The sequence below is a fragment of the Netta rufina genome (genome assembly GCF_964035555.1).
Source record: "Netta rufina genome assembly, chromosome: 4".
Taxonomy (NCBI): domain Eukaryota; kingdom Metazoa; phylum Chordata; class Aves; order Anseriformes; family Anatidae; genus Netta; species Netta rufina.
The window spans coordinates 58380229-58393357 of record NC_140127.1 but is presented as its reverse complement, the minus strand read 5'-3'; the positions used below and the strand labels follow the sequence as shown (position 1 = coordinate 58393357).

The 13129-nt window shown below is 41.4% G+C and overlaps 1 protein-coding gene across 1 annotated transcript in view; it reads right to left on the bottom strand.

Annotated features, from left to right (window-relative positions):
- Positions 1-12760, bottom strand: part of CCDC149 (coiled-coil domain containing 149) — a 46965-nt gene extending 34205 nt beyond the window's left edge. Inside the window, exons 1-3 of the mRNA XM_084286365.1 lie at positions 12698-12760; positions 4404-4565; positions 3828-3866 (exon numbers count right to left, since the gene is read on the bottom strand). Coding sequence (XP_084142491.1) covers positions 3828-3866; positions 4404-4565; positions 12698-12745 — 249 coding nt within the window. The 5' untranslated portion in view covers positions 12746-12760. The remainder of the gene's footprint in view (positions 1-3827; positions 3867-4403; positions 4566-12697) is intronic.
- Positions 12761-13129: the final 369 nt, after the last annotated feature.

The window sequence follows — 13129 nt, the reverse complement described above, 5'->3', positions numbered from 1 at the left end:
AAATAGCTGCTTGGAGACTTTAGGGACAATTTAAACTATGTTATAACACCAAAAAAAAAAAAATCTCTTCAACATACTGTGTGCTGTGTCTGATTAACAGAATATTTATCGAGAGTATTCAGGTGCACGGGTGCGGACTAGCATCCCTACTCCACCAAGGTAAGACACAGCAACCAGAGAACAGGATGTTTTAAGCATCGAGTCTGCACAGCACTCAGAATTTTGAAGAGGGCCTGTCACATTTACTAGAATCAGCATTTCATCGCTCCCAGCCTCTTGTTTACTGCAGAATCTACATGTTGAAGAGCAACAGTGTCATTTCACAAAACATAATTCACAGCGTGGCCAAGAAATTCTGAATTTTGCATACTGTCACCTGTTCCTGTCAATGGGATGCCAAATTTCAGCATGCAGAAACCAAAAATCTCTCCAGTGACGATGCTCTCGCATTTTGAAATCCATGGGAATGTTGTTCTCTGAAGTGTCGCAAGAGCAAACGATCTCACTGGTTTTTGTCTGCTGCCTCACACTACAGCAGTCAGACACGCACCTACAAACCCGAGCGAAGCGCACAGGTCTCAACTTGGCACATGCATAATGTTCTTCGTCTCCAAACCCTCTGAACAAAAGAGGAAATCACATTAATCTTCACAGCACCCGTGTGAGATAAATACAAAATGATTGCTTACCCTGTACTGTGCTTTATCTGAAGATTTTATCTCACAGGACTCTGAATGCAGCTTTTGTGCCCCAGCACAAGGCTAGCAAAACTTCCTGAATCCATTAATTAACAAATAGCCACACTAGTCATTTTTTTCTGATGATGTCAAAAAGAGTCATAAAGTAACCCCTGAAGCTTGTTTCGAAACTGAGCTGTGACAACTGAGTGTATTAAGCTGGAAGCTGGCAGCAGAAGTGAAAAGGACGGAGATGGGTCCATTTGCAGCATGTCACAACATATTGCCACCTGCGACCTCCAGCCTTTCGGATGTTCTGCCTGCCCCCAAATGCCACGCTCATGAATTTACAGAAGCCAAGCTGTCTGACCAAAGACTCAGTGAGTGGTTAACATGCTCCCGTGATGTCAATGATGGCTGAAGCAGTCAGAGTCTTGAGCAGAAGAGTCTTGGCTTCGCTGAATCACCTTTGTACAACTCCGGGTACCTCTAACAGAGTCAAGGGCCGTGACTTCCAGGAAAGAGACGCAAAGGTTCCTGATGAGACTTTTAGTCTGACAAACAGATTAAAAAAATAAAGCTGCACAGCAGAGACTCTGTAGACACAGCAACATTTTAACACACCTTTCAAAATTGGGAGTGTCTGTTATTTATCATCTCTGGTGAATTCTCACATCAAAATCAACTCTTCGTTACCCTTACCTTCCTGAAACATTTCACCACTCCGTTAGTTATCCAACAATTACCCCACACCTGGCACAACATGACATGCCATTTAGCTGCAGCATTTAATAGTGAGTATTTGGTATAAAAAGAGGCCAGGAAAGCATTTACTGCTCATAGGCTGTGCTAACAACACAAACAGCAAAAAACTAGTGCAGGAGATGAGATTACAGTAGCACAATTTCTCATTCCTGCTTCTGTTGGCTGGCAGAAGGTGTACACCTAGAGCGATCTTGGATTATGTCAGAGATGTGTACCACCACACGCACAGCTTGGGGAGAGAAAACACTGCAGAGCACTGCACGTTAAGATACCTTCTATGTGAAACCAATTCCACACAAACACAGTCTGTAACTGCTTGCTGATTGAAATTGCCCAGTTGCATGACATTTCCATCGAAAACAAGAAAACTCTGTGTTGTGAAACAGTGAGAGAAGGCACTTCATGGAAGAGAACATATTTTAAGAAGTCACAAAGCGTAATGAAGGTGAAAAATGAAGAGATGAAGGACAAGAAATTAGCAAATCCAACCCACATATTACATTTAGGGCTGTAAATTGCAATTTCAACAATCATTTCTCATTTGTAGTACAGAAATGTAAGGGACAGCAAATTGTTCAGCAGGTCACGTTTTCATCTCATTCCTGACCACAAGAACAGCATGTACATTTGTGTCACACAAAATTCATTACAGGATCAAGATCTCTGTTTTCATAGAGCGCCTGGGAGGTAACAAATTTCTCTGCAGGCAGCTAGGTTTTTGGGCAAAAAGTGGATGGCAAAGTCCAAAAGAGCATGGAGAACTTAACTCCTTCTTAGATAAGAAAAGGCTCTCTAAGAAATGTGTTTACATGAATAATGGAAAAAATGTTCAAAACTTTGTTTTATTATGTTTTGATGCACTTCTCAAATTAAAACTACGCTCTTCTTCAAAAAGGTTGTCCTAACTACTCCAGATTATATACCTTGTACACTACAGACAAACTTCAAGGGGGAAATGAAAACTTCTGAAGTGCGCTAACAGCCTGTTAATGTACAGCCTGAAATATATATTGTCCTTGGGGGAGACTTCTACAATGACCCCATTTGAGAACAAGATTTTCTTTCTTTCTCTGTTACTCAGCATGAATGTCTAACTTCCTCACACACACACACAAAAAAAAAAAAAAAAAAAAAAAAAAAGATTATAATAATAAATGACTTTCCAAGCACTTAACATGTTAAGAATTCCCAAAACTTAACGCAACTGCAACTGCGATTTTCGACTAAATTCTGCCAATACTTTAGAAGCAAACATCACATTTGTTTGTTTTGAAATATGGGAGAGGAATGAGAACAACATCCATGGGATGGCAAATCTCCCTTCCTACTAATCTCTGCAATGATTCATATACTGCATTGCTGGGGGCTTTTTTCATTTCAATTGCATATTCTTCAGCTCCAATTTGAGTAGTCACAATGCACAAACCCTTATCCGGCCATAAACTTTTATTGGAACTCTGCTGAAATAACAGAATTTCAGATAAATTATGTGAAGTAACAAGCAAGTTAAATGATTCTATGCTGAGACACTGACTTCTTGGCAGCTGTTTACGTGCATGAAGGTGTTAATATATCTCCTCTCTAAGTTTAGTTTAAAACCATCAAAACTCCAAGCCCCTAAAAAAATAATAAAATAGCAAGAACTACATACAAACTCCTCGGGAAAGGATGATCAGTAAAACTTTTGACCCATGTTTGAAGCAGTCCAAGTCTGAGGCTTCCATGACTAGCAATTACATTAACAACTTTTGACCTTTGGGTTCTCCTACCCTCCCTTCTCACACATTTTGCTTTGGGTGCTATTTTTTCTCTAGGAATTAAGATAATATCAGGCTGTGACAACCAACATCCTGCAGTAGGGACACCGTCCGTGGTTCTCTGGAAAAAAAAAGTGAGTAGGCAAAAAGATTTTCAGGGGAACCATAAAATGCAATTACAGTTTTTCTTACCACTTATAACCCATAGAACCCAAATGACCTGGGAGAGTACCTAATGGAAAACAAGTACTCACAACAATAAATTAACAACTATGGGATGCAGACAATGCATTCCCAAACTGCTTCTGAAGTATGAGAAGTTCTGGCATGAATCCATTTTAGCATTCAAAACAAGAAGGATAAAAAACGAGATAAAGAATCTCAAGTCTCTGTACACTGACCAATTTCAGTCTTAAGTGAACATAAAAGCAATAGCCATATATTCTAATTAATGATGGTTCAGATACTTCAGAATGAAATATATTTACAAGAAAGCACAAGAAGCCTCAATTCAATATTGGTGCACAGAAATGCTTGCTTTTTACCAGTTTTCATGGTTAATATTTTCACAGTTTTGCAAAAAACTTTCGTAGCAGAATAATAATGTCAACTGAAAAATAAATCCTACCTGTTTCCTCTTTTCAGGGGGAAGGGATGGATCCCCATCCTACAAATAAACAGACATACATTATTGGCAACTTATTTCCGAAGCCAGCATCTATATTAACTTTGCAGATCAAATTTTAAAAACCATGCATTTTAACTTAAAAGTTTTCAAAATTGTTTCTAAACTACTGCATGTTGATTAATACCAGTAATATTAATTCCACGTTAAAAATTTCTCTAAGGCTTAAGATTTGTTTACATTTCTGGAACAGCAGGTCATTACAAATTTACTTTGCATTGTTTTTCATAACGGTACATTAAGTTGCTGTGGAATAATAATGCTGCAGTCAGTTTTTAAACGGAATTATGACTGCAACTAATTTTCGCAGAGCACAAACTGTCTTTCTGTGTCTTATATAACAGCCACTACCTCATCAATGCGGAACAAATGAGTAATAATATGATCAGGACGGTACAACTGCAGGGCTACTGTAAACAAGTACCTAAATGTTTTCTACAGCATGCATTACAGACTGCTTTTGATATTCTGGCTGATTCCTCTCCCCCAGTTATACAGCATTTGTAAAGAACAACCTACAATCAGCTCCCGGTACTTCTTTTTCAAAGACTGGTGTCGTTCCCGCAACTGATTGGCCATGAGCTGGTACTGGTCTCTTTCCTGTTGACAAGTGTCCAGCTCTTTGGAAAGGATTAGCAATGCCTCCTTTTTACTTTCGAGCTTCCTCTTGCACACCAGATACTGCAGAAGAGGAAAAAGAAATAAAATAACTGTAGCAAGCCATTTGTGCTGGATTCAACACTCTCAAGCTTTTCTCTGAGAAGAGCGAAGATGATTCTCTGCAGGGGATCAAACTCCGTCACAAGTCTTCTTAGCTTATTGTTAATAACCACAGAAAAGAAATGTATTGTTTCAGAATCTTGAAATCCACTTGCAAGGCCACATGCTCTCCTAACTACTGTGCATTAGAAAACTCATCAGTTCACATTTCTCTTCTTTTGCCTCACATAACAGTATGAAAATTTTTAGTTGTCTCCACAACACAGCTCTGCTACTAACAGGCACTTCTCACCCCATCCTCCCTTCCCTCCCCATTGCCAGCAATATCCTCTGGGCTCAGTCTCCCTCCCAGGTAGTGCAAGACAGCCATGTCATGGTAAAAAAGGTGGCGTGAGTGGCAACTGAAATGTACCTGAATCAATGATAGTGTGATACCCTATAGGCACAGACAAAAGAAATGACTTCAGTCCCTCCATGTGCTGTGATACTATACATGCTTGTTGAGCTGAAAGGATGTTAAAAATGCAGGAATATTGCAAGCATGTGAAGGGAGAGGGAAGACAGAAGTGAGCCTTCCCCTCCTGTCACCGCCTCTTATGTGCAGGGCTCATGCACAAAGAGAAGCACAGCTTGCAAATCTTAGCTCTTCTGCATTAGTCTGATCTGCTTCGCTGCCCTTCCCTATTGAGAGGGAGAGAGAGAGTAATGTCGACATCACCCTTTCCTGCAGTGGCTGAATTTTACCTATCAGAAGTTTCAAGCAACTTTTTTCACTTAACGTGGTGTTCAATCAGCAGATTCTTCTCACCCATCACCTGACACTTCTCATTCTATGTATCTATATCTATTTCTGATGTTACGCACATGAGATGTGACACTAAATACTTTCTCAATATGCTCCGCAAGAGATCAAATATCACAGCACTCATGAAAACAATTTATAGTTTCATTATGTACTCTGACAAGAATACTTTGTCATTATGGGCTCTTGCACAAAGCAAGAGCATCAGCACTTCCATACTGTTCGAGTCAGTGCCGTTCTTCGGGACAAAAATCATCACTTGTATGTACCACTTGGCTTGGAACCGGCTTTGTTAACCTCAATTTCAAGTAAATGAGAAAGGGAAAAGGGAGTTTGGTGTAGTAGTACAGCCAAAATTTTCCCAAAATGGTAAATGCTTACTTGCAAAAAAGCCGGAAGGGGATGCGAAAAGCAATTCCAAGAAGGATTTGAACTCTCAAAAGGACACTTCCACCTTGGATTAATTTTATTTCTGGCACTACTGAAGTTGAAAACCTGCCATAAATTTACTGGATTATGATGCCTTGGCATCAACTTTACAAAGGCAACTGTACCTATGTACTTATGTCCTTACTGATACCTTACACAAATGTCAAGTCCCCTGATAAAACACTGAAAGGCATCAGAAGCTAAACTTTAATATTGTCAGCAAAAGATTATAGTGACATGGTAAACTACTCTAAACATGATAAAATCATTCTTTCACTTACAGTGAAATACTTGTCTCTGACAATCCATTTCCTTTTTTTCCCTGTTTCATCTCATGCCTTATTCCATTGCAAAACACGCCTTCACTAAACTCTTTTTAAGTACAAACGATCTGGCACATTAATTACAAACAAAACGGAGTAAAAGCAACCCCCCATCACTTCAAACCAACCCAAATAACTTTGGCCACCAGCCGAAGGAGCCGAGGCCTCTCTGGGGCACAGCGGGAGGGGAGCGGGGCAAACGCCTGAGCCCAGGAGGGGCGCAGCTTGGGCAGGCACCATGCCACAAAATGGCGGCCTGTGAAATGGCACCCCACAAAATGGCGCCATGCCACAAAATGGCACACAGCTGCCAGAAGCTGTGAAGAAGTCAACAAAAAAAAAACACACCTTACCAGGCAGGAAACGCAGACCTGGCGCTACACAAAACCGTGGACTTACCCAAATAAATGGGATGAAAATAGTAATAATGGAGAGTAATTGGTTTCCACAGATTTATGGTACAAGAAAGGATAGTCACGGCATTCTTTTGGGATTTGATTATTCAGCAGAGCTATGTTTCCAATTCCAATTACCATTTTTGGAGGAAAAACAAATTTTACAAAGAGACACCTCAAAGAGTTTATTCAATATATTGTTAAACAAACAAACAAGGTATGAATAATGGCCACAAGTTTACTTAGCCACTGTATACCAGGAAAGGACTATACACAGGAAAATACCTGAGTCCCACCAACAACCTCCCATATAGGAACAAATGAGTGCAGCAAAGTTGGTATACTGTCCAAAGGAACATAGGAGTTTAATAGTTTTTTGTGGGTTTTTTTTGGAGCAATACAAGCAGTAAGGAAAAATTTCCAATGTAGTCTGAGAAAAGTTATTCAAGAGATGCTTCTGGCATTCATACAGAGGTTTCTTCCTCTGCACTTGAAGAAAAAAGGCTACATCTCACATAATGCCTATCAGTGAGACAAACAAGTGGATTCTGTTATCTACTGTAAGAATATGATATATTCTTATTATTTTTGTTTCTTTTCAATTGACATTTCAAAAGAATCTTTGAATTTAAAAAACAAAGTTAAACAAGAACCAGCTACTATGCCTGCAATCTAAAAGCTACTACATACAACTTTTCATATCTGCCTAGTGACTTTTATCTACCAATTCACTGTTATCTGCAATAAAGGAAATTATAATTGCTACAAGGAAGATCATAATAATTAAAGGAATATATATGACACCCTACATTACTGCCTGAACTGCTTTACAGCCAGATAACTACTTTAGTGAAACTGAGTAAAAAGAGACTGACATTACAGGAAAGTGGAACTGTTCCAAGGTGACCCTCTACATCAAACACTTACTATTTGTCCATTGCTATTTTTAGAGACAAATCTGGATAGATCTCATTAACGACGCCACAGACATGGTCTAATAATCAGATGAAGCTGGAACACTGTCAAGGTTTTAGACTTTCTTTTTTTAAACCAACAAACACACCAAATTCCTATCACAAAATAGTTTATTTTAACTTTGTACAAATTACTGGCTTATACTTGCCTATTTTATGGCAATCAGTGCCAAGGAGGAAAATACCTAATTTCCTGAGGCTAAAAGTAAAGATATTTTCTCCAAATTCTGCTTTGAAATCAGAGTGGCTCATACCTTGTATTCTGTTAATAATCCAGGACTTGGTGTCCTCCCAAATGACGACGGGCCACCAAGCTGTATGTGGACCTGGAAACCCATCATCCACCACATTCTCAAAGAAACTGAATTCGATTCAATGTCTTTTGGACAAGAGATCCTACTACTTTTTAACTGCCTCAAATGTCATCAAATTTCTTCGCACTGCACTCTCAGAGGCAATTTTGCAAATAAACTGAAGAGTTTCAAAATGCGTTACAATGTCACCATTTGGGGTCTTTGCTGACCACGTTTCAGTGACGTTGCTTCTCTTGACTTCAGGTTTAAGTCTTCAATTTATCTGGAAGAGGCAAGCATTCAAACCCAGAGTGATATACAATTACTGGCCATTTGCATGCCATCTCATGTTTTATCTCAAATGAATTCTGAAACAATTCCATTTCTTTGGTTTTCCCACATAGCACCAACTCTGCCTTTTCTACAGCCCAGTGTTTCCTTCACTCACTACTCCTTATCTGTTAAAACACAAACCAGGATGGCATCACTCACTGAAATAAATATAAGCTGCTCCCCTAGAACTTGTCCTGGTGCCAATATTACACCACAACATCTTCACTGATTATTTAAGATTCACCACCAAGCCAACTGATTTGGTAATTCAGAACTATTTCACAGTGTGGCCCAGCCCTTAAGTTTATACACTAGATTTACGTTACTGATTTCTGCGTGTCTGTTCCTCAACATCCTTGTGGCTATCATACTCCAATCTGCAACATGGACACATGAGAAGCAAATGCTTGTTTTGTTGCCTAGAAATCCAGCATGCAGGTCTCTGGTGCCTCTCCCATAGTTTCCAAGAACTTTGGAGAGCAGTAAGTCACGGCATCAGCTCCTTTAGCACTCCCACTCCCTTTTCCAAATGACAAAGCCATTATAATGCCAACAGTCACCCAGGGAACTCAGAGCACCCACTCCACTTTGTTCTTGCCTACAGTCGCTGGCATTTGCCTGTATTTTGAAAAACCCTGGGACAAGTGGTCCCAAACCCTGCATGGTCCCCTCAGATAGGCTTGGTTAATTACATTTCTTACCTTGTTTGAAAATTCAGATACGCTGTAATCATGGAAATCTCAGTAATTTTCCTTCCTTTTCTCTAAAGTTCATATTAAAAAAATGTACAACCAATGGCAAAGGTGTGTTCTGCCAATTACAAACAGGTTAGGTTTCTCATTCTCATTTTATTCACAATTCATGTCTGGAGCATGTGGTTAATTCAGCTAGAACTACTGCTCAATAGCTGCACGTTAGATAAATCATCCCCCCAAACTCTTTCTCCAAGTTTTAACTTGCCAATTACTATGGAAGGGAGCTTGAGAGCACATCCATATCATTTCTCCCTACAGTGCCCAAGACCACACACAGTTAATAATCAAGAAATAGCCTCCTGAGAATAACAAATTAAATGGAGACTAAATTTCTTCAAAGTAATTTTAGGAAACACAGTCATATATGAGTAGCTGCAAATAGCATACGGTAAATGCTATATTATGTGGGAGGTGACAAGGAAAGTGAAGCGTTTTGACATTGGATTTAATTCTAAAAATTGCCAAATCCGAGGGAGAAGCCAGCAGAAAGAACGGAGGACAGCCACTCTAGTCTATGGGTTTCCTAGGAAACCTTCCTGCTTCCAGTGGAAAACACTGCCAGAAGTACACGTTCTCCAAGCAGTATTAAATTAGGGCCGGTGCCAACTCCCAGCGAAGTTAATGGAAGAACAGTCACTGACTTCAGTAGAAAGGAGACTGAACTCATAGAAGTCATCTCCCTAAAGCAAGGACGGAGGTGGTCTTGCACACCATGCAAAAGTGTTTTTTCCCTACCACACATGATCTTCTGGTGCTGTTCAACTCAGCCTACCACCCCAGGATCATGCTGCCACTTACTCATTTCCCAGTCACTAGTTCTATCACCATCCTTAGGTCATAGGATTCCAAGGGGGATTATACAGAATTCAGGCAAAAACTGAAATCACACCTTTCTCTAGAACAGAAAACACAGAACTGGAAGCTTCTACAACCTCTCAAAACAGAACTACCTCAACTACCCTCAAACAACACTCACATATCGTAGTTTTCATTCCTATTAATGGCATTTAGTTACATTTCATCTCTTCCACACAGGCAAGAAAATGGAGCCAGAAAGGAATTGACTCACACCAGTTGTATAAATTCACAGCTTAGCATAGCCATAAATAAGCAAGTCAGGCTAAAAAGTAAATATGTGTACTGACATTTATAAACACTTAAAAACAAACAAACAGCAAACAAACAAAACTCTACAGCCAAAATTTTGGTGACAAAATTATTTTCAATAATTCTCTTCTCTTCAGTGAAGAGTGCCACACAACCACCTTATAATATTTTCTTTCTAGCAGTACACATAGCAAAGCAGCTAATATCTGTCACATTGTCCTTTTTTCGTCCTCTTCCAGGTGGGAGAGGTATCTTGTTTGCATCAAGGATTTTATCTTTTTTTTGTTTATTATTTTAAAAAACACATTCAAATGGATGGGCCCTACTCTTGGGATAGTATTTTGAGACTTACAAAACCATTTGTTTCTGAAGGATTTAGGCCACCATCTCGGTGGTGGCCTAAGGAAGTTCTTGCCATGGCTCGGTTTCATTCATGTCAAACAAACAGTTAATAGCTAGTTAGTTAATAACAGTTAATATCCTACTGCCTTACACTGGCTTTTAAATATCATAGCTAGGGACTATGCAGTGATGTAAATGTAAGATAAAAATCTAGACCCCAAGCAAAAATTATGTAGTAATCCAACAGAGTACTTCACTTTTTATATATACTCATCCAAGACAGATACTTGAGCTCATCACAAGAATGGACAAAATTTATGTGGATTCTCAATCCTGAAGCTTGTTCAGTTTGCAAGATTATCAGTGGAAATAATGACTCCTTCTGCTCTCAAATATTTACAAAGTTGGCTTTGTCGCAGTATTACCTTCTACATAAATCTGTTCAGAGTTAATACACGGTACACATGGCACAAAGACTGCGGAGAGTACCAGGTGCACTCAAAGCCTGAAAGACTGTGGGATGAGTGGAAATCATACATAAGCAAAACAACATGCAAGAATCTGATGATGAGCATAATAAAAGCAGAGAAAGAGACGTGAAAGGGTACAGAGCAAAAGGCACTGAAGTAGAAAACAGGAAAAAAGAGTAAAAAGAACAAATCAATGTGTTTGTTTTTTTTTTAATGAAGAATGAAAAACCCAACTAAAAGAAAATATACAGCTGTGTGTACAAGTATTTGTATATGTATATATATAAGGACAAAAATACATATTACCACTCATCCTAACACCTGCAATACCAGACTTAAACGTATTACAGCTGCTTTGACAGGTATTTCAATAGGAAATGGAAATTCATTTCCATACACTCAATTCTCCATATTTGAAAGGTGACAAGTATGTGACCACTAATTTGAATCCACTGGCTTCTGCTCTTTTAGGTCAAGAATTTGAACCCCATTCTGCATTTCACCTGTTCAGCATCCACAATGTGAGTGTTTATTTGGATTTATGAAGTCTCTTCCTGCCTATGTTAAGTCTTCTGCTTTGACAGCACTTCAAAATGTTTACTGAATGTGTAGGGAACAAAACATAAATTACCTAGCAGACACTGAAACTGAGAGGCCCAGATAAGCTCTATACCTTTTCCTGAAATTGCATGCTGAGGAATACAGTAAACTGGAAAAACAAAAGTTACTTCAGAAGTTAGAGCCACTTTCTGAGACCTACTACTGTGAAGGTAACTGCTAAGTTGCACAAAGTTAATCACACCAGCCAAAGGAAGAGGAAAGAAGAAGAGGGAAGCCCTGGCAGCGCATGCTACAGACTTCACACAGTATAACAGGCTGCACACCTGCTGTGGGAACATGGAGAAAGGAAGAAAAAATAGAACATAAATCACTATGCCTCTAGTTGTTCCTGAAAATAATTATTTATAAGTATTTGCAAGAATGTAGCTGAGCAGCCATTAAACTTCAATACAATCAAGAAATCCCTAAACCAGAAAGTGTTCAAGATTGAGCCTTTATTTAGGTTAAATCATATCAAAGGTCAGAAAGTTCTACAGGAACTCTAGATGAATGACTTTTTAAAGCCAAGATCAGGGACATTTCCCTTGAGTGCACCTTGTGAATTGTCTCTGTTTCCCTACCCTTTCCTGCCACGTAACACCGTAACACTACCCCGCCCACACGCAGAACTCCCCTTTGGGAAATGAGATGCCAGGTGCAACACTGCACAAGCAGGACACTGGCAGTGTGCTTTTCACTTTTTTTTCTTTCTTTTTTTTTTTTTTTTTCTGGGTTGTTTTGTGTGTTTCAAAGTACCATGTGCATGGAAAGGCTCCAGTTCATTCTGGATGCAGAACTTCTGAGAGCTGAGGGCCTGAGGCCACGCTCAGGCAACGCAGCGGAGGCAAAGCCCTCCTGAAATCGGAGGAATTCACCTGTGTAACTCACTACGGGGCTTTTAGCACGGACACAGTGGATACATTTTACAATTTTATTTTCTGAAAGCCCTCCCCTCTCCTGCGGAAGCCCCCGGTCCCCGCAGCACCCCAGTGACAAACGCACCCACCCGCCCCGCTCTGGGGTCAGGTGCGCCAGGCGGGCGAGCCGCGCTGCAGCCGCCTTGTGGGGCCAATTTTGGGGCCGCCTTTTGGGGCCGCCTTGTGGGGCCCTCAGCCTCGCTGCCGGCCTCCCCTCAGCACACCCGCTGGGGGTCTCACCCCCAGGGGCCACCTCCCGCCCGCAGCCCGGGGCACGGCGGCCGCCCTGCGGGCATCAGGCCGGGCTCCCCGCCTGCCCCCCGGCCCTGCCCGGCCGTGCCCGGCCGGCTCACCTCGCTCACCAGCCCCTGCCAGTCGCTCTCGCTGCGCTGGGCGCTCATGGCTCCGGCCGCCGGCTCCGCCCGGCCCGGCCCGCCGCCGAGCAGCCTGCGGGGAGAGGCGGGGCCTGGCGCCGGCCTGCTCGGGCCTGGCCGCGGCCGCCGGGGCTCAGCGGGGCTCCGGGGCCGCCTCCCCGCGGCTGTGGTGCTCCCGCAGGGCCCGCCCGGGTCGTGGCACAGCCAGGCTTGCACGCTGGTGGCACCCCGGAGGTGTTTCTCGCATCCTTACACCCCCCTCCGAGTAACATCCTCCGCCTAAGCACAGCTTCCTCATAAACAACGCTGCTGACCCCGGCACTGGGCAGCCGGGGGTGCCCGCACAGCACCGTGAATAAAAGGATGGGCATCAGGGTCTGTAGGGATTTTAATGTTACATGTGTGCAACCA